Source organism: Lutjanus erythropterus, chromosome 22 (genome assembly GCF_056507025.1).
Source record: "Lutjanus erythropterus isolate fLutEry1 chromosome 22, fLutEry1.hap2, whole genome shotgun sequence".
Classification (NCBI taxonomy): Eukaryota; Metazoa; Chordata; class Actinopteri; order Lutjaniformes; family Lutjanidae; genus Lutjanus; species Lutjanus erythropterus.
In genome coordinates this window covers 18769903-18792178 of record NC_139338.1, presented here as the reverse complement: position 1 = coordinate 18792178, position 22276 = coordinate 18769903, and the positions used below count along the sequence as shown (strand labels likewise).

General features: G+C 39.6%; 1 protein-coding gene across 1 annotated transcript; it reads left to right on the top strand.

The window, feature by feature from the left end:
• The first annotated feature begins 16 nt into the window (after nt 1-16).
• On the top strand, nt 17-18555 carry st8sia1 (ST8 alpha-N-acetyl-neuraminide alpha-2,8-sialyltransferase 1). The gene is made up of 5 exons (XM_084711090.1): nt 17-334; nt 2242-2386; nt 11429-11538; nt 15586-15678; nt 16505-18555. Exons 1-5 carry the CDS (start codon nt 156-158, stop codon nt 16989-16991), a joined length of 1014 nt encoding a protein of 337 aa, XP_084567216.1. The 5' UTR covers nt 17-155; the 3' UTR covers nt 16992-18555.
• Nucleotides 18556-22276: the final 3721 nt, after the last annotated feature.

Sequence of the window (22276 nt, the reverse complement as noted above, 5' to 3'; positions counted from 1 at the left end):
CACCCGTCTGCGGGATGAGACGGGGCTTTGCGGTCGGAGAGAGCAGCTTTGAACGTTTTACTGCGCCGGTGTCCATGTGGACGCACCGGTCCTTTTGAGCCGCGCAACAGACGAGAGAGTGAGAGAGAGAGAGAGAGGGGGGGGGGGGATTAAAAATGTTGGTGCGATGCTACCGGGGCAAGCTGTCGGTGTGGGCCGCTCTGTGCGTGCTGGTGCTCTGCTGGTTCTACATTTTCCCCGGCTACAGACTCCCCCGCGATAAGGAGATAGTGGAAGAGGTGCTGAGGCAGGGGGAGGCATGGCAGAAGAACCAGACGGGCATCGATCTGTACAGGTTCGTGTCAGGGATCAGATTTATCGCCGTGCATTGATTTGAAGCAGTGTTTCCCAAAGTGTGGCCCGAGGGGGCCCCAGCTGTCCTTAAGTGGGTTCTTAAAGGCCCCCCCCCAAAAAAAGAGAATTTCCTTTTGTTTATGATATTATTTGCCCTGCACCCACACTGAATAAACAATGTAGGGCTGCAACTGTTATTTTCATTATAAACTAAGCTCGATCAAATGATCAGTTGTTTGGTCCATAAATTGTCAGAACTTAGATTACTGCAGAGTCTTAAAATCGCAGTTGTTGTTTTTAAGAGATTGGGTTGTTTTTTGCAACACTTTCACTGATGTAAACTCTTTCTATTGGGTATCAAAATTTCATCATAATGACATGATGCCCATATGTTCAGTAGTCAACAGGGATACTTTAAAAATGTATTCTGATACAGTTACTAATTACCTGTTAAAAAATGTAGTCCATTTACAATATTAAAGTAATGTTACTTGATTACTTTACATTAATTTTGGATTACCTCAGTACCAAATGTGATGAAACTGTTTAGAGAGAGTGTTTTTGATGCTGCAGCTGCAACAGATATTTTCATGATCAATTAATCGGCCCACTGAAAGGATTCATGTGGCCGTTGAGGCCAACATGGAAATACCAAAACTAAAAAAATCTAGCTGTAAAACCTTTCACGATGTCACGTTAAAATTAATATATGTCACAATATCTTTGAATACCTTGATGTTGTAGCAATATTATCATAAAATATTAATCCGGTGAGATTGTTTGATAATAATCATCAGTAATGTTGATGTAATGACTGTTTAGGTAAAGAAAACGGGCGGAGTTCAGAAAATTACCTCACTTAAATGTATACAGCCTTTAAAACCAGCCACATCACGATATAACGATATGCAAAATCTATCACGACACCTAGTCTCATATCACGATATAACACAATATCGATATATCTACCATCATATTACATATCTTACCGTACCATACCAGACTGTGAAGGTAGCTGCCAAATTTATGCGCATGCTGTGGTCGTAGCTGGCTACTTACTAAAGCAGAAACACTTTAAGGTAAAAAAAAAAAAAAGCAAAAGACAAAATGCTGTACACATCAAATTAATTGTTTAATAAATGTATTTAATGTAAATTAAATGTTTAATAAAGTCGTAATTTTAATGTTTTTTAATATCATGATAAATATTGTATCGTACTGTGGGATTATCACCTGAGTTTTTCTTTTTGTTACATCCTTAATAAGTACTGCATAAAATATATTGCAGTTTCTTAAAAATAACAACTGTGATTCTTGGTTTGAATGCATCAAAACTTTGCAGGAATACACCACAGACACTGTATTGGTCTTTCAGTGACAGCAAACTGGATCAACAAGGCATGTTAGTTATTATCTTATTCAGCTGGGATTGTGTGCAGACAAGTCTCCGAGGCAAATCCGATTAGGATCATGACAGAAGGTGACACCTGCAGAGCGGTGGACAGGGCCTGCAGCAGGACGCAGTGCTCACTTGGAGCTTGTGGTTTTAATGTCACAGAGCTTTAAAGACATTTGTTTTGTCAGGTTTTGTCCAGTAGGTTCTTAGGATTTAACAGTTGAGGGAGTGAAAAGGCCGAGAATGGTCCCTCGGTTACTGACAGAGAAACTCCAGTCACATATATCCCAAAATATGCTATCATTTCCTCTGATCCGCAGCACTTGACCTTCCACCGTGGTTCTTTGTACCATCATATTAATACCCGTCTTTTTCTGACTGTCTCTTGCCAAATAATTAAGAAGTTATTATAGCCTGTCTGTCTCTAACCAGAATCCCAGCTGTCCTGTTGGATCCAATTCATGTTAAACTGTCCAGAGACCCGACTCATTTCCTACATCCTCTCCGTACAGGAAGTTGCTGACAGAGTGCTGCGATCCACGGAGGATGTTTGCAGTGACCAAGGAGAACTCACCGATGGGAAAGGTCCTGTGGTACGACGGCGAGTTTTACCACTCGCACACCGTCAACAATGAGACCTACCCACTCTTTGTGCAGGTATGTAGAAGAAGCTGTAATCAGGGTAACGGCAAGGGTCTTAAAAGTATTGAATTTTGCTTACAAAGGTCTAAAAAAATGTCTTGAATACCATAAAGTCATAAATAACATTTAACATTTGACTGTTGCAGTGACAGAATTTCCCCTGCAGTTATTTAGGCTGGTTCAGTAGCATAGTATGCGGTATAGTCGCCATAAGTTAAGTTTGTTTTTGCAAATTACTTTATTTAAATGTAACGTTAACTGTGGGTCTCGCCTTACTGCCAGGCAAATTTCTGGTTTGAGGAAGATACCTGCCGGGTGCTGGTCATAGTTACACAACAACACTTTAGTTTGACCGTTTCTTTTCCACACGTAGGTGTATCATTATCCTCAAGACGGGTCGATTCACATACAGCATGAACGCACTGCGACACTGGCGAGAGGATCACAGAGCAGAACCGTCTGGCTTCTGTACAAGACCACAGCTCACGCTCCTCTTGCTTCAGTATAAACTTTAACAAAAAGCAACATGAAACAAATGTTACTGGCATCTGACTCTCTGCTCTCATTATTTAACGGGTTGGTACCACTACCTGAAGTTTGGTACTGGTACCTAACATTACTCATTTTCAGCACTTTACTTCCTTTGCAGTGACAAAAATGTAATTCCAAAGGTAAAAAACAAAAAATAAGCCCAAACATTTCCATTTCAATTTTAATATTTATTTTGAATATTTTGGTATTTACATACAGTCCCTCCAGGAAGTTGTGATCACAAGAATTCAGGCAAATTCAACCGACACCCGTGAATTCTGTGCAGCCTTTCTATTTTTTTCTAATCTTTTCTGCCTGCATCCACAGCAGTCCCTTGTACAAGCATCATCCATGTACATCTCAATGAAGCGACTCAATGTTTTATTTTATTATTCACTATTTTTTACTTCTTTTTTTTTATTTTGTCACAAGTACTGAAAAGAACACATCTGTCAGCGTTACTGACATTTATCAATGCACTGTGCACTTTTAATTTATAATTTTGCGCTGGTGTGAAGTGCTCATTCACAAATAAAGCAGGTTTTTATATTTTTGATAAAAGGTTAGTTAGAATGCTTATAATAGCATGTTGTTCTCTCTGGAACAGAATCTCTCTGTTTCGGCGTATAAATCAGTGTGTTGGTAAGGAGTTTCAGACGCAATCCATGACTGATTTTTGGCTAAAGTTTGTAAATGTTAAACCAACCAAGACCGAAAAAATCACAGTGAAAACAGCCCAGTTATCTCCAACATGCTAATAAATCACCTGACGATGTTGATGAAGTTATCAGTGCTTCACTTAAACTTTTGTTGTCCACAGAGGGTTAATTTACACTGTTTAGGCACTAGCTGCAGGCGTGCTAACGTTATTAGCTGCAACCACTGCAGGGGATTTAGCTGACAGGCTATGAAAATGGTGCACTCTTTAGCTTTTCCTTGTACTGTATCTTGTGTTTATTTTGGCGTGTTGCCCGCGCCAGCTTTGCATTTCACATTAGATATACTGCGAGCGGCTGCTGTCCGTGTCAAGTTTTGAAATGTTACACCACACCTGCGACAGCTTTCAGTGTCCCGACTCACTGACTCTGCTTTGTGACTCAAAACAAGCTGCCGCTCATTCTGACGCTGCTTTTTTCTCTTTTCCCATTTCTCTATACTCTGAGATACTCTCTCACCCAAACGTCCTCTCAGGTATAGAAATTTGGCGTCAATTGATTAATGTAAATTGGTTCTCAGTAGTGCTGATCCTTAAAAGTACTGAATGTTTACACAGTTTGTCTTGACCGTCCCTCAATATTACAACATCAATCCAACATTGCCACAGCTTGTGGGAGTAGCCGCATTAGCTGCTTAACATGCTAACAGCGAGTTCAACAGGTTAACATACAAAATAAACACCAAAACAACAGAAAACATGGCAGAACATACAATTTCAAAGTTTGGACAGCCGGTATTGATCCTTAAGCTTGAGCCGTAACAGGCCCTCGTATTTCCTGATTAATTTTTTTGAAGCACTAATTAATTCGTGTCAAACGCATTTAAAGGTAAAACAAGAAAAAAACAAGAAAGAAATTTAATTAAATATTTCAAAACTGCTGTTATTGCAACAGCCCTTGTGTTACGTTGCTATTTGCTCTGTAAGAAAGCAAGCTTGTTATCTTATTTCATATCATGATTATAATGACCAAACACATTTGTCAGAATTATCATGGTTTTGTTCAAATGTGCTAAAAATGTTGACAAAGTACCAACACACCAAAATCCTTTCACCAGCTTTTATATTGAAAACCTCTCGACGATTTGAAACGGCATCATGTCAGTTAAGATGTCAGTGTTTTCACTGAGTCAGAACGTTTCTTCAAAGCGTGATCATCAAACACAGTTTTAACTTGGAGAACCCTGGGTGTAAAACACGAGAGGCTGTAATCACAAATGTCAGAAAACAACAATCAACAACACAAAACAGCAGTGGTAGTCTTATTTGCTTAGGCATCCATGCAGAAGGGTGTGAATCCTTTATTCTGTTGCTCTGTGTTGGAGTTTAAAGGTTCATTTTTCCCTCAGACAGCCACAGGACTTTAAGAAATGCCGCTGCTGCCGTGTTCTTGAAAAGTAACTAAGACCAGATGATAGAAACCGGGGTTTTTCTCCCACTCAGCGCAATACGACACTGTTGTGGGTAGTGTGGGTTTTAATGTGGATCCTCGTTGATCCGTAATGGAGGCGGGGCGGGGGGGGCAGTGTAGCAGGAAGACTCCCTCTAAAGGAGAGGGGATTACTGGTGTAGTGTTCTGCAGTGTGAAGGGAGTTCATATTAAAATGTGACGTGAGAAGACCGACCAATTAGAGCAACAAGAAAACTTAAAAGATGCTACAAACGCTAATTAAATGCGAGAGTGAAATAAACTACACATCCCTCTTTCAGTTTTGGATTGATCCCCATGACATGCATCTTTCACTTTTTCTTTCAGACTGAATTATACTAACAAAGATGAATTTGATCAAAGATTGAGTCTAATCAGAGTTCAGCAAACTAGGTTTAAAATTAATATATACAGATTTAATTTTAAGCTGAGTACTGTTGCACAGTTAAAAACCAATCTCTGTTCAGTAAATCCAAATTTATTGACGTAATCTGAAATTCATTTATTTATATTTGGGTAAGCAAGCATCTCCATTTTGATTAAACTCTATTCAGTAAGTAAAGGAATAGATTGAAGTGCTGGTGAAACCTAGTAAGAGGGAGGTGAACTGTTCACTTTCAGCTGCTCTGTATTTCTTAACAAAACATTACATTGTTTGCCAGCTAGCTAAAAAGTTAACAAAATGTTGTATTATTTGCTAGCTAGCTAAAGAAACAAAGGTTACATTGTATGCTAGTTAGCTAAAAGGTTAACAAAGTGTAACATTGTTTCCTAGCTAGCTAAAAAGTTAGCTAAAAACAATAAAATGTTCCCCTGTTAGCTAGCTAGCTAAAAATATCAAAATGTCACATTATTTGCTAACTAGCTAAAAAGTTAACAAAATATAGGCCCAAAATGTAGCGTTATTTGCCAGCAAGCTAAAAACATAACAAAATGAAACATTCTTTGCTAGCTAGTTAAAAAGTTATTTAGCCTAGTTAGCATACTTACTATGGCTTGGCAAAGAATCTCTAATTTCTCCTCCTTTGAGAAAATGTTGGATGGGTTTATGGAGCAATATGGCCAGATATATTTTGAGAGTAAAACACGGACAACAGTACATGAAGGAAAAAAAAAGAGAGACCGCCTGGCAGCAGCTCTCCGTCCGTTTTAACTAAACAACTAGAATGAAAGATAGAATAGACAAGATAGCTGGAGAGTTGCAGAGAGGGAAGAATTCAAGCGTCGTTGTATCATTTGTATATATATATTTGCTTTTACGTTTTTACATCAAATGACGTTCTTGCTCTGTGTTTATCTCAGAGGTTGTGGTTTTTTTCCACTTGGTCTGATCACAGATAGCAGTGTTTAAAGTGGAGGAGGATGTGCTTCAAATTTCTCCCTCCTGAGTTATTTCCCCTTCCCTTTCCACGTAGAGAATATAGCACAGAGTAAGAATGGGCTGACTGTGTGTATTTATGCCCGTCTGCGTGTGTATATGTATGCAGATAAGGGCTATTTTTACATGGTTCCAAGTCTGTGTGCGGGCGCATGTGGATGAGGGTGTTTGTGCCTGGAAACAGGACAAAATGAGAAATTCTGGAGCTAAGTGCTGTTGCCGTGGTTTTTGTATCCAGGGGCGGTGCATCTCACTCATAATCAAGATTGGCTCGCCATCACTGATGCCGCAGATTCACAGTTTTAATATCCTGGTTGGTAAATGTGATGAATATCTGACCCTAATTTGCAGCCGTGAGCAGTGCATGTTCATTCATGAGGGGTGGGGGAGGTGTATAAATAAAGAAATGAGAAAATGAAGAGTGGCCAAGCTGAACCACACTGTGGGTGTGGGTGTGAACTAGAATTTACACACTATTTTATTGCCAATAAATCCAGAATACACAAATTAGAGCAAACACAATGACTTTATTCATTGATTAGTCAATTGAGAAAATTGATCTGCAACAGTTTCAGTCATTTTTCAAGCCACAATCTGATGTTTTCAGCTTCTAAAATGTTATGATTTCTGACTTTGCTTTTTTTTTAAACATGTTTGAAATGTATTTATAAGGATTAAGCTATATTTCATCTAGTTAACAGGGGGTCCCCATCAGTACACAAAAATACAAACACAAAAATAGAAATACAGTTATCAAAGCAGGAACATACAGACAGCCAACCAAAAACAAGAAAAAAAACATCAGACCGCACATATCATTAATCATGCATTAATGAAAACCTTGAAAACATTACAACCACATGTTGGCTAAAGTGGTCAATAATAAATTAACAGAGTTTGATTGGATAAATAAATACAATCTGGTGTAAACAGTAGGTATAAATGCATCACAGCCTTAATCCATATACATTATCATTTACTACAAGTTATAATACGGTCGACATCTTAACATAAAAAGTTTAACAAGGACCCTCTGTTGAAGACCGAAGTCTTTCTGTATCCACTGCTGAATCTCCCGCCCCATTTTAGATCGGATAAATACAATTCCTTGGGGAAAAAAATCAGCAGCAATGTGTGTTCCCAGGAGCAATGTCCTGGTTTCCTAATCTACATTATTAGGGTGGTTGATATCTCAAAACCACAATGAATGACTCCAAACATATGTGTATGGGTAGATCCCACCAAGGAAAAGGAGAATGAAAGGGACTTTTTATGCGGTTTGGGTGAACTAAAACTCAAAAACAAATTATTTTTTGCTGCATTTTCTTAACCGTGGTGGCTGTGTTTGTATTACATCAATGTCTTTCCTAGTTCACACATAGGTTGAGTGTGTGTTGTTTACCTAAGTTACGATTAGCTTTAGCTTGGTTTTACAGTTAGTTAAGAGTGATGGATAAACAGTTGATATAGTTAGCTAAAAATAACGGATAAACCATTGAAATAGTTAGCTAAAAGTAACGGATAAACAGTTGAAACAGTAAGCTAAAAGTAACAGATAAACATTTGAAATAGTTAGCTAATAGTAACGGATAAACAGTTGAAACAGTTAGCTAAAAGTAATGGTTAAACAGTTGAAATAGTTTGCCAAAAGAAATGGATAACCTGTTGAGATAGTAAAAGTAACAGATAAACAGCTGAAATAGTTTGCTAAAAGCAAGATAAGCAATTAAATTACTAAAAGTAAAAGATAAATAGTTGAAACATTTAGCTGAAAGTAAAAGCCAGAAGTAAAGGTTAAACAGTTGAGTGTGTAGTTTTGTTCTTGAATGATGTTAGCTAATCACCACACTGTTGGCTCTACGTCACTGAGACGTAGCCTGTTGCTATTTTTCTCTTTGTCAGACTCGAGTGCATCGCCCTGCTGCGTTGCACGACTTTGTGTTTGTGTGAGTCTCCATCTAACGCCGCCGTGGCCTATTTCTGGCAGCGTGGTTGCACTTCCTTTACAAGCCTATATTGAGGCGAGTCGTATGTGTTTCCCAGAAGGAAGGTAACTAGTAGTTAGGTGGGATGGACGAAGCACAGTCTCACACACATATTCTCTGCCTCTTCAACTACCAGTGCTGTGATTGCAGGTCTGAACTCAGACAACCAGCCTCACTACACCAAGCTGGCAACGGCTACAGTATCTGAGCATCTGCCAGGGAATGTGCCAATTAGGGCTTTGACAGTTAATTGCTGGTTAGTTCAGTGTCTCAAACAGAGCATCCATACACACAGTCTACTGGACTGTACAGTAAATTCTTCCTCAGATGTTCACTTCTCCTTTCTGCTGTCTCATGCAACAGACACTGCAGCAGTAAAAAATGAATTAAGTTTGGCACTTTATTCTAAGATGCTGTAACATTATCGCTTTATCTCATAACAACGCATCTACATGCCCAAGAAAGATCCGCTTTTCCGTGAGCTGAGTCAGACAGTTGCTGGTTTCAGCGTCTTAAGTGTAAGATTTACTGCTTTTCTCTGTTCTGCATCCTGGTAGCTTGAATATCTTTGGGCTGTTGGTCAGACAGAACAAGGAAGAGACTTTTATGGGTTTAAATATTAAAATAATAATCAATAAAAAAATATATCAAATTATCATGAACAATCCAGACACCCAAAAAAAGGTTAAATATTGGGATTTATAACTGTCCAGAAATAGCCGAACCATGTGCTACTGTAATAAGTGTCCCCCCCTCTCAAGTTTTAGACCCGCTTGCTGGTTCCCCTCCCCTGCTTGATGTGCTGTTAGCCGGGTATTGTCCTCTGACTCAACTCCCTGTCACGGTCTAAAAGAGACCCAGAGGCAAGGAGAGGGGTGTGCGTGTGCGTTCTTCTGTGTGTGTCTGTGTATTCTCAAGTGTGTGCACTCCAAGGGGAATAATGAGCACAATTGTTTCCGCCATCTCGCTTAATCCATGCCTCCGACTTAAACGCAGCCGAGGCGAAGACGAGGGACATTTTTGGCCCTTGCCTGATGAAGCGTGGTATTTCAGGCCTCTCAGTAACAGCTTTAGATGATGATAGGGCAGTGACTCCCAACTAGGGGTTCTTGTGCCCCAGGGGGTACTTCTGCGGTTGCTAGGATGTATGTTGAAAGATTGTAGGGAGTAGTCCAACTAATTACAAAAAATTAGAAATGGGTAAAATAAATAAATAAATACAAAAAGGGAAAAAATCCACATAGTGATTAAGCAGTAACACTCTGAACACCACTTCTTGCAACTGAGAGTGTTGCCAGCTGGCAAGCAACCAGAGCTCCAAGTAATGGATTAATGGATTGATGGATGAAATAGTTAGAAAGGATCAATACTAGAGATAATGCATAAGTCATTCAGATAACAAAGATAAACGGATTAATGGTTTAAATAGATGGCTGAAAGGATATGGGCTTACAGATAGCTAAAAGTATTGGATAGATTACTAAAATAGCTAAAACAGATGGGTGAAATTATTGAAAAGGTTCAACGTTTGAAAAAAGTCAGCAGTTAAAATCGTTGACTAAAAATGATGAACAGTTCAGAGAGCTAAAATACATTAATTAATCATTGAAATAGATGACTAGTTGAAGAACTAGAAACAGCTGAAATAGTTAGCTAAAAGTAAAAAGTAACCGATGCATAAACAGTTGAGAAAGCTAAAGGATATAGCTTAAAGTATTTGATTAGCGATTGAAATAGCTGAAAAGTAATTGACCAACAGCTGAAATGGTTAGCTAAAGTAAATGAATAAACAGTTAGATAGCTAAAAGAAACTGACTAATGGTTGAAATTAGCTAAAAACAGTAGAAATGGCTGAAACAGTTAGCTAAAAGTAATAAATGGTTTAAGTACTTAGCTAAAAGTATTAGATAAACAGCTAACTAATTAAAGAGTTGATCCATTATGTTTAGCTAAAGGTAATAAACAGTTGAAATTGCTAAAAGTTTATGGATCAACAGTTGAAATAGTTAGCTAAAGGTAAAGAATAAACAGTTCAGATAGCGAAAAGAAATGGATTAATGGTTGATATAGATCACTAACTACCAGCTCAGATAGTTAGCTTAAAGCCTTATAAACGGTTGAAATTAGCTAGCTAACAGTAATGGATCAACAACACTTGAGGTAGTTAGTTAGTTAAGGTAAAGGATAAACAATTAAAATAGCTACTTAAAACTAGCTGAAACAGTTAGCTAAAAGTAAAAAAGATAAATGGTTGAAATGTCCAGCACTGACATGCCACTGGTACAAATGCAAAATTTAACCATCTTAAATATCAACAGTTTAATTGTATTTTCTTTTATGTAAAAATAAAATCCACTTGTTCATCCTTATTTGCTAAATAATATCCGATTTAAAATCTAATCAAATGAACATACTGGAACATGACAGGTGGTATGAAGGGGTACTTGAGTTCATCTGGCAGGGCTGTGGGGGATTGTTAGATTAAAAAAAATCACTGCAGGGACCAGATACAGACACAGTGCGTAGTCTGAAGACAAGACATTTAGCAGGATGCAGATTTGATTATGGACGAGTGAGAGAAGCGATAACCATTTTAATTTGATTTTGACATTTGTTTTCTACGAGACATAATGTGGTTACACTCAGCTCAAAGTTGATTTCTCTATATCTGCTTGGCATTTTATTTTCATTTTGATTAAATCATTTTACCCTGTATAATATAGACTTTGTTCTCGGAACATATGCCAGGTATGAAATCTGATTCAATAAGCTGTATGACCTCGACTTGCTTCTGTCGACCTCCTCGCTGCATGTATCCGTGATGCTTTGTCTGTCAGCACGTGAGGCTGTGAGGGGAAATTAGCAGCGGGCCGAGGTCCTGCGCTTTGCTGAACGCAGGGTGACTCCTGCACCTGCCTCAATTTTCGGATTTTAGTTTTTAGTGCATGTGTGTAAGAGGCTTTGTGTGTTTATGTCCAGGTGTGTATGTTAACAGAGCTGTATGTTTCCGTCTGCCCAGGACAACCCTCTGCAGCTGCCCCTGAAGAAGTGCGCGGTGGTGGGCAACGGTGGCATTCTCCGGCACAGCAAGTGCGGACGGGACATCGACCAGGCCGACTTCATCATGCGGTGAGAAACCCTGCGGGGACAGCTGTGTGCATCTGTATCGCCTCTTCACCGCTCCTCCCAAATGTGAATCAGCCGTGCCCAAGAGAGAGCAGCCAAACACCATCAGCTCTCAGCGATAATGAGAGCTGTAGCCAAGAGAGACAGACAGACACAGACAGAAAAATGGGCCACAGCGAGGGCAAAAGAGAAAAGAGGTTAGGCGTGAGTAAGCAAAATCTGAGAAGACTAAGAGGAGATGAGCAGGAGGCTGTAAAGCAGAATGAAACCATCTGGTGCTGCAAAATAAAAGAAGAGCATTAAATTATCTGAAGCAAACTAGACGCCAGATGAAAAAAAAAAATATGAGGTGACTGGGACATCACACAGAATCATTTACATATTATGAATAGGACATAAAAGTGTTTTTTTCTGTTTGAAACAATCAAAGAGATGCATTTGTATCGGTTTTCATAGAGGAAGAAACCATCTCTGAAGCTCTAATCCCCCTTGAGAACGTGACAACTGCTCCAGACTGCTGAAGTAGAGCGAGTTGAAACGAGTGCTGAAGTGAAATCTACAGTTGTTAGATGCAGATTAGAAAGTGAGCTCGAGGAAAAATGTGTGACGTGCATTATCACATTGCAGTGGTTACTTTGCCGTATCGTTTTACCAGCATTTTGCTGTGTTTTTCCCCTCTCTTCCACTCTCCTCCTGTATAAATACTTTTGGCGTTCATGAAAAGTGCATTTGCAAAATGAGACACCGGTCATTTTCAGCATTTGTTGACAGCGAATCAGTTTGAAATATTGCAAAGAGTAGATTATTTAGAGAATCACAACCCACTCCTCGTGCCTAAACCTACCCATAATCTACCCAACCCAAATGACCCAAACCAAGGAAGGCAAAAAGTACTAGCCAGAGTCAGCGTAGGACAGGTCATGACTTTGCCGGACTTTTATCACCAGTGACAACAGATGTCTCATGCACAATAACAGTACGACTATAAAAGGAGAAACTGTCAGAGTCGAATTGAAAGAATTTTATTTATTTATTTCTTTTATCATTGCGGCTCTGCTTTGCAAAAGCACAGAACAGATCCCTGTGCCTTTGTTTACATCAAAAGGATCATTTAGACTTTTATATCCTCACTGGTCAAGGTGACTGTGACTGTTTGTGGTGTGATGCAAGACAAAAAGAATTGTTTCAAAAAATACAGACTGTTAATAACTTCAATATGGAAAATGTCAGTTTAAACTCTTGAAACGTGGAATTCTTGGGGAGCTTGAAATGCAATCCAGTGTAGCTGCTGATTCAAGCCTTTTCTGTGTTTGCCACTGAGTTCCTGTGATAGTGACGTGCTTAGTAATATCACTTTCACTTGGAAGCATTTTTTTTCCTACTGTTTCTTTTGAATCATCACTTTATGCGACTACATAAAGGCTTACAGACGTTCATAGTGGTCATATTGTTGCAGAAACTCTGCGACTTAGAATATTTAACCGAAGAAGAGACCCTGTCTGCCTTCTGCGGCATCCTGTTGCCGCCCCAGACAGACTCTCTGCACCATTACCACACTGTCAGTCAGTACTTTATGTGCAGGGAGCGCTGCTTTGAGGATGAGAGGAGCTGATGTGATTGACTATGATTGCTACCAGCCTTCAAAACAAACCCACAGATTCTTCCCAACTGTTGATAGAAACATCTGAGCTCCTCTTCGGTTCACTTCCTAAAAAGGTTTCTCCTCAGATGTGCTCTCGAATGGATGTCCTGCAGATTAATTCATTAAAATTAGCACCTTATAACGGTTTGATTCTGTATTTTCGGTGCACGAAAAGTGTCCAACTTCAGTCCAGTGTCCAAGTCCGGGGTTCACATTCTGGGGATTACAGCTTAATGTGCAGTTCTGCTTTGGTTTCCTTCAAGTGTTCTGGGTTCCTCCCAAAATTCAAATCCGTAATTTTTAAAAGTAAACTCTTCTTTGGCTTGTCACCATAGAAGAACCCTTTTTGGTTTCTGTTTCAACCTTTCTGTTTGGAACCCTTTCTGACAGTTCTACCTAGAACCCAATATAAAGGGTTATACCTAGAAACATACGTGAAAGGCTCCGCCCAGAATCCCCTATGAGAGGTTCACCAGAGAACCATTCTATGGTGTAATGGTTCCACCCTGAACCCTGTCTTGAGGTTCTATCCAAAACCTTTCCACCTTCTAAGGGTGCCAACAGGAACCCACCAAGAGGGTTCTACTGCAAACCCTTTTAGATTCCATGGGTTAGAACACACTCTATTGTCTATTTCTATCAAAAACCTTTTGATATTCCAAGAGTTAAATCTAGAACACACTGAGGAAGTTCTACAGAGAACCTTTTGATATTCCAAGGGTTTTATCTTATATTAATGATGAAACTTTGATGAAAGTTCTTCAAGGATTTCAACAATCCTTGACAAACTAGTTCTTTACAAAGGTTTTTTTTTTTTAGAAGCAAATGGTTCTGGACAGAACTTCAGCTGTTCAGGAAGAACCCTTTTAGAACCCTTATTTCTCAGCGTGTATAAATTGCCTGGTGTGTAATCCTTGCTGGCTCCTGCAGGATAATGGTTGGAGGGATGGATTAATTTTGGGTGACTTTACCCAATGAAAGCAATTTACAGTAAAGTCCAGTGAGCCCCGACACATCTGGTGACACAGAAGTCTGTTTTTTGGGGTCAACAGCATAAAACTACTTAGTGAAGTTGAATCTGGAACTGACTGTTTAAAGAAAATACCAGCCGGCCCACATTAACAGCGTGCTGTCCCTGATAGAGATAAGAAAACATGTTGTTGCTGATTTCTGCCAAACGGTGACAAAGCGGTTTTTGGAGGTCGTTGAGGTCGTGGAGCGACCCAAAAGATTGTAAATAGTTACTGAGCCAGACATTGGCTCTCAGTACAAACTTCTCAAACATTTAGAAGTGTGTTTTAAACAACACTTTATTAAAAAAAATGCGTCAAAGTGTTGACACAGGGCATTTTCAGTTTTTCTTCCATTTTCTTCCTCAAGCCAAGACCCTCAATAAGGAACAACCTGGTCGGCAGTATTGTTTACAATAGGGATGGTAGTAAAGATAAACAAAGGTAAACCAATGAAACAAAACAAAAAACAAAGGGAAACAAAACAAGGATGTTATTGATGAATGTCAAGGATACTGGAGCACTGCAGGAATACATAGCACCCACACGTATGCATATATCAGCAGATGAGGGGCTGGGTGCCAAACAGGCGGCAAGACACTCCCACACAACTACTGGCACCAGGACATGTCATTATTGTAAAAATTTTGTCAGCAGGCAGCCGGTCAAAGTAACTAATTAATGGCTGTCAGTGAGAATAAAATTTGTCAGATGAACCTCTCGAGGGAAATTTGATTTTTTTTCCCAATTTTAAAAAAGACATGTCACGTATCCGAGATTTAAAAGATGGGGAGGATTTCCACGGCAGAAGAATTCTTCTCCGTGCAAGTAGGGAGGTGAAGGCGATTACATTAGTTTGAGTGATTGTGGTGATGTTATTGTCCTCCGGCCTCCCAAAGATAGCTATGTGAGCGGATGGTGGAATTTGAATCTGTAGTATTTCAGAGATTGTGTTGAAGAATGGCTCCCAGAACTAATGTGGGGCACAACCAAAACATGTGCGTCAGATCACGCGATCACATTTATCCTCTACCGTATCTTTAAAAAAGCTCATACACTGTGAGGGAGGAAATGTTACGGCAAGGACACGCACATCTCTTTTCTCAACAATCACACACACAAAGAATCGCCTCCAGCTGTCCGTCATTCCCTGTGTCTGCTGATCATAAACAGCTCTGATGTGACATAAGCCTACTTATGAGGCTGTAGCCATGGCAACAAAAACACATCGTTATCATAGTCAAATTGAATCAGGCTTTAATCCAATAAATCTGTAAGTATATCAATACAGGCGTCATTTGCAGTACGCTGTGTACACCGGGTGTGTTTACATGAAGAGTATGTAAAATATGTGAATAACACAATATGTAAATAATTGTGTGTTTTGTTCATGTTCAGGTGTAACCTTCCACCGCTCTCAAAGGAATACGTGGAGGATGTGGGAACCAGAACACATCTGGTTACAGCCAACCCCAGCATCATAGAGAAAAGGTAACCAGCTCACTAAGTTGAACGTCTGAATCAAAGTCAGAATCAATTCTGTCCTCAAATGCAACACCGCATATTTATCACTCCTGAGGAGATATTGATCTGACACACGTAGACGGAAGAAACTCACTGTGAGATATTGATTTTTAAGAATGGAAACTGAAATACGCATTTGGCAAGTAAAGGAAAGTATTTGTGTGGCTCCTTTCTACATCGAGACAGTTCAGCTTTAAAGGCATTAAAGGACCAATATGTACGATTTAGTGGCATCTTAAGGTGAGCTTGCAGATTGCAAACCCCTTACCTGTAAAAATGTTCTTCCCACCAGTCAAGCACACGTCACCCATTAAAGGTGGAAACCTGCTCTGGTGGTCAATCAGAGATAATTTAAAAAAATAGACTACATCAGATTATACCAAGTGACAGACATGAGAAATGGGTCTTGGTGTATTTTCTACCTTGTAAAGGGGAAAAAAAATGAGAACCTCTGCCATAGACAACAAAAATACAACAAATCCCATTTTCAGGTCAGACAAGATATAAAAATACACACGTGAAGAGGATTTTTGAAAAAGAGAAGTGAAGTAAATTAAACAATTTCCTCTCACTCTAACCGGAAAAAATATCCACTTCATCTCAAAATAAAGTGTCAGGATCAGTCCATTCAGCAGTGACCTATTGTGTCCTGATCATGTGACAACACAGGAAACCCGTTTCCTATTTAGAGAAGCAGAAAGGGAAGAGGGAGCAGACAGCCGGGCAGATGAGTCAACCAGTCGTCAGTAAGTGAATCTTGATCAGTTCACCTCCTTCTCTTTGTCCATGTCAGATTTCAGAACCTCCTGTGGTCCAGAAAGGCGTTTGTGGACAGTATGAAGGTCTACGGCTCCAGCTACATCTACATGCCAGCCTTCTCCATGAAGCCTGGCACCGACCCGTCTCTGCGGGCGTACTACGCCCTGGCAGACACCTCCTCTAACCTCACCATGCTGTTTGCCAACCCCGAATTCCTGCGCACGGTGGGAAAATTCTGGAAAGCGCGCGGCGTGCACGCCAAACGCCTCTCCACGGGCCTCTTCCTGGTCAGCCTGGCCCTGGGGCTGTGCGAAGAGGTGACGGCCTACGGCTTCTGGCCGTTCTCCGTCGGCCTGGACGAGCAGCCGGTCAGCCACCACTACTACGACAACATCCTGCCCTACAAATGGTTCCACGCCATGCCCGAGGAGTTTGTCCAGCTTTGGCACCTGCACAAAAGCGGCACCTTGCGCATGAGAGTGGGACGCTGCCCCCCGCAGGAAGGAGGGAGGCAGAGCTGAAGAGACAGCGGTCAGTTGAAGTTCAGTGGGCTACAGGAAGCAGATGAAGTCGTTTTGGGTTGTGTGAGGTGGCAGGAAGTCGTCGACGTGACGGAAACGGGTGCGCCTAGGCGCAGCATCTGTGTCGATACACACTCCTGCTGTCCCCCGCAGCTAATCCCTAAATTATCATGAGAATGTCCACCACCCAGGGACAGAACATACATGCAGCCATACACACACACACACACACACACACACACACACAATGTAAAATATTCATACATTCCCAAAACTTTGCCATATCTCCTCCCCTTGTTTCTGAAATCTGTGTGTGTGCATGGATGTTTGTTTTTGCGGGAAGCCTCAGCTGGGACTAATGAAAGTGAAAGTGTGGAGTTTTGATGGGTGGGGGGTGTTTTTTTGTGTGTGCTGACTACTGTATCTGACTGACATATGGGGCAGCTGGACCAAACCCCCCTCTGGGTCTTTGTTAAACAGAGACAGAAGGAGCGGAGCACGGGGGGGAATAATAAAACGCACTGAAAGACTGGCGAAATGAGAGGAACAAGGGAGAGATAATGGTGTCCTGGTACTTAGTAGCTTGAATAGGACTGAAATTTAATGGAGGAAAAAAAAAAAGACTGGCAGGGGGGAGAAAGAGTGAAAGCTGGCTGGTATGTGCATGAAAGGATTTTCCTCTGCTTTTCTTCAACCGAGCGCTTGATTGGCATTCTCTGGTGCCAAATAGAGCTTTAGTTCAAAGCAGGAGCCATTAGAAATGGAGTCCTAAGTACTATATAGCCTAGAATGTTTAGCCGAGTTGCATTTTAACCCTTCACTGAAAAGGGAAAAAAGTACACCCTGGTGTCCGTGTTTTTGTTCACTGAGAAAACTCATAAATTTAAGGCAACTAGCTTCACTAAATTATTGAGTTTTAAGTCAAACATTTGTGTTTTGAAATAAACTAAAATACATTTTGCAAATCTTTTGCTGAAATAATTTACTTTTCTTCTTCAGATATTGATTGATAATATTAGAATATTCACTTTTGATTTAAGACTCGAAAGATTAATGTTACGAAGAAAAGTATATGATCTCAACCAAAGATTATGGGTTGGGAATCTTTATTTTTAGTTTGAAACTCAAATTTGTGTGTCTAAAGCTCAAAAGATTCGAGTTCTTCTTAAAACAAGAAAATAAAGTCATCTCAACAAAGGATTATAGGTTGGGAAAGTATTTTTTTAGTTTGAAACAATATTTTTGTTTGTCTTAAACTCCAAAGATTCCAGTTTTCTTCATAAAAAGACAAGTCAGTAATCTCAACGAGAGATTAAAGGTTGGGAAACCTTCTTAATTAGATTTTTTATTTATTTAGTTTTTTATTTTTAAAGAAGAAAAGTAAGTAATCTCAACAAAAGATTATAGTTTGGGAAACTATTTTTAGTTTGAAGTACGTTTTTTTTGAAACATAAGAGGTTTAGTTTTCATTTAAAATTCAAAAATTTAGTGAAGACAGCTGCCTTGAAAGTTTTCTTCAGCTTTATTTTATTTATATTTTTTTTTTACAGTTGTTGCCAAATGTGATTTTCGGGATTAATGTGAATTATTTTTTAGCTTCATCTGTGGCCATGAAGTGAAGGGAGAAAACGACATACATGATCAGAAAATGAACATTTGCTGCAAAAAAAAATATCACACATTGGTACCTCATCTCGAAGTGGACATCATCCCCGACTGACTGACTGGTACAATACACTCAAAAGCAAGCTCCTTAGATGTTAAAAAAAAAAAAATAGCCTGACCCACTTCTTTAGAGGGGCAGTAACCAAGTCATCTCTTGGTAACTGTACTTTACTTGCCAAGTGCCAAGCCAAGGGAACAGTGGTCTCTTTGATACATGCTCTCGCACTGTTTTTGTGCTCTCAAATGGCGAGACACTGATAAAAAGACGTGTAGTGGTGACAGAAGAAGACTTGAGGACTCAGTGTCACACAGTGGCATTTTAATGGGTAACTTTTTTTCTTTAAATGCAGGACACCTCATAGGGTAAATTGTGATTTATTATTCATGCAATTATTGTTTCCATTTTGCATCGGAGTACAGGAAGACTTGAGCCTCTGTCCTGTGCTCCTTTTTATAATTGTGTTGTTTTTTTTCGCACACAAGGGAAAAATAACTCGCTCATGCTGAAGCCAACACGACAGACACGACAGGTTTCTTTTTTTTGTACTTGCAGGCCTCGCAGAAGGAAAAAAAAACAGTGTACTTGATTTGAAATTGTTCTTTCTTTAAAATGTTATTTAATAGTGATAAATGTGATTGTGCCATATTAATGAGTGACCAGTGAACAGATGCGTCCTGTTTTGCACAGGAAAAGCGGAGACAGGAGACGTTAGTTGTCTTCGTTCAGCAGGTTTTTCTGTCTTCATTAAACACAATTGATCTTCTTCCTTAAAACAAATTTACTTTTCCAATTACAACACAAGGGTTCATATACTAAACTGTTGGACAACTAAAACAGAAATACCTAACTGACCAGAGTCCTAACAAAATATATTTGACCAGTAGCTTTAACACTGTAATCAAGACTTAGTCCATTTCACTGTTTTACTGCATGGGGACTGCCCATTGTTCTGACGGCCCATTGTCCCAGAAATGAAAGCCGGCTGTTCCAAAGGTCTGTTGTTCCAAAAACAGACACTCTTCCCGGCGATTTTTGTTCTAAATATCTTGAAGTACAAACGTCAGGTGACTTTTGTCGTCATGGTAACAATAATAAACATGTGGTTCATGCAACAGTCGCAGTTCAGTTAGGTTTATGCACCAAAAAGACTTGGTTAGGTTCAGGCATCAAACCTGCTTGGTTAGTTTTAAGAAAAGATAATGGTTTAAAATAAATATGTTAGTTTACATCAGTTAAGTACGTGAGTTTAGACTAATGGGCCTTTAGGGAAATGGGCATTTGTTTTTGGGGTAATGGGCTGAAAAACAGCCTTTTGGGCCAATGGGACATTTTTTGGAATAATGGGTTGTTGAAACAATGGCATGGCATACCTAAATACAGTTGTAAAATATAAAGACCAATACCTGAGCCTATATTGCCGCCATTTTGTTACATTTGTTTACACGGGAGCTAACAAAACTCCACTGCAGTAGGTGAGGAAATATTCTCAACTGACCAAACCAACTACTCTATGGTCAGGATGGCTTTTGAGGTCATTATAAATACATTGTGATGTGATTTGACACACTGCTAACCTGACTGCCCATTGTTATGACAGCCCATTACTTCAATCCTGAAATCCCGAAAAGAAAAGCCCACCGCTCCAAAGGTCTGTTGTTCCGAAAATTCACAATTTCCCTTATGCGTTTTTGTTCTCAATATCGCAGTATATTTGGTCCTACAGGAAAGGACGAAGTCAAGTTCCCTTCGTCAGGTGACTCTCGTCGTCATGGTAACAATAGTCAGATTCACATTGTGAAACGGTTGTAGTTTGTAGTGTGGTTAGGTTTAGGCACCAAAACAACACGGTTAGGTTTAGGAAAAAAAATATGGTTTGAGTTAAATTAAGTACGTTAGATATGTCAGTTAAGTTACATACGCAAGTTGGTGATATCAGAGTGTGTATTTTCAGAACATCGGCGTCCAGTCGACTGTTTTTTTTTTGTTGTTTTTTTTTTTTAACTGGGCTTGCGGTCCAAAAACACATTTTTTGGTCCGTTGGCCTTTCCTAACAATGGGCCACCAGTATAATGGCATGGCACCAACTACTACAACTAGCACTCCCCGTCTGGCCTTTTTCAATCCGCCCTTTTTCACAGATAATAAAATAAAGTAACAATCTTTGTGTTGAAGTACACCTCATACTGAAGGTACAGAAGAGTTAGTGCTTCATGGTTTTATCCACTCCCTTGTCTGTTAAACCTAGTGAAGTCCAGTGCCTTTGAGATGTATTAAGGTAAAAAGATCATTCAGACATTGTATATTTCTAACGCATAATGCTCTTAAATGCGTTTGATTTTCTCGGTCGTACTTGGCTCTGTAGATCAATCTGTCATAAACGTGATAGTGACGTCCCTGACGTCATGTAAAATTAACTTAAAGTTACCTGTACATGTTGGACAAAGTTAATGAAGTGAAACAAAACTGAATAATTTCCGGTCCAAATGCACACGTGGCTCCTCATGACTCAGAACAGAACCTGATGAACACTTAGACCAATTTGTTTTACTTATTGTGATGTTTCTTATTTGCACCTTTTTATTTTTTCTCTCCTGCCCAGTATTGTGAATGAATGAGATGTGACATTGTGTGAATTTTACGTAAGCATGATGATTTTTAATGTATATGTGCTTTTGGTACACAGATTTGTATCTATATCCATTATGTTTTGATTCATGCCCTCATTCCATCCCTATCTGAGTGCTTAAAGAACCACCGCAAAGCTGAGATTTCTTATCAAAAGGGAGATGAATCTGTCATGTAAATATTGGTCTTTTAGCATTATGACCAATTAGTTTTAGATCTCCAGTCCTTCTTTATAAGTATACTTTTTCAGAAGCAACATGTGGACTTCATTGAGCCCAACAGGTCCAAATAAAATGCAGCTGTTGCAAACAGAAAACATCTGACTCTTTGGCACTGTGCTCTTCCTGCTACAGCCTGCACAGCTTACAATCACACATCCTGTGCAACTTCTAATTTGATATTTAAAACACTGACTCTTGACATCACACATTTTTAACCATTTCTATTATCAGTGATTTTTTACATTCCAATCACGTTTCATATCAAGTGGTTGAACGCGCTATGATGCATTCTACAGTTTCCTAATCATGCTTGTGTTGCTTGTTTTATCACATATTAATAAAATGTATAGGAATAGTTTGATATTTTGGGAAATGCATTTATTTGCTTTTTTACTGAGACTTAGATGGTGAGGGATCTGGACGTAGATCTCAGCAGAGCATGTGCAAGAGGCACCTCCACAATTGGAAATCAGGAAATCTGATGCTAACGGACGTAAAACCAGAGATTTTTTTTTTATCTCAACAAAAAAACGAGTTTCCTGATTGACAGATAGCTTTACTTGTTGCTAAAGTAGTTACGTTAGCTGGGCAGCGGGAACGCTGGCAGGGAGTGGTGCCAGAATGGGCACTAGAACCAGAGTCAGCCAAGTGGGCAGTCAACTAATCACTAACATTAGCTGCACAGCAGAGTTAACTAGCTGACAATAGCAGTTAGCAGTTAGCTACTTTAGCAGCAAGTAAAGCTATCTGTCCGTCAGGAAACCCCAGCATCT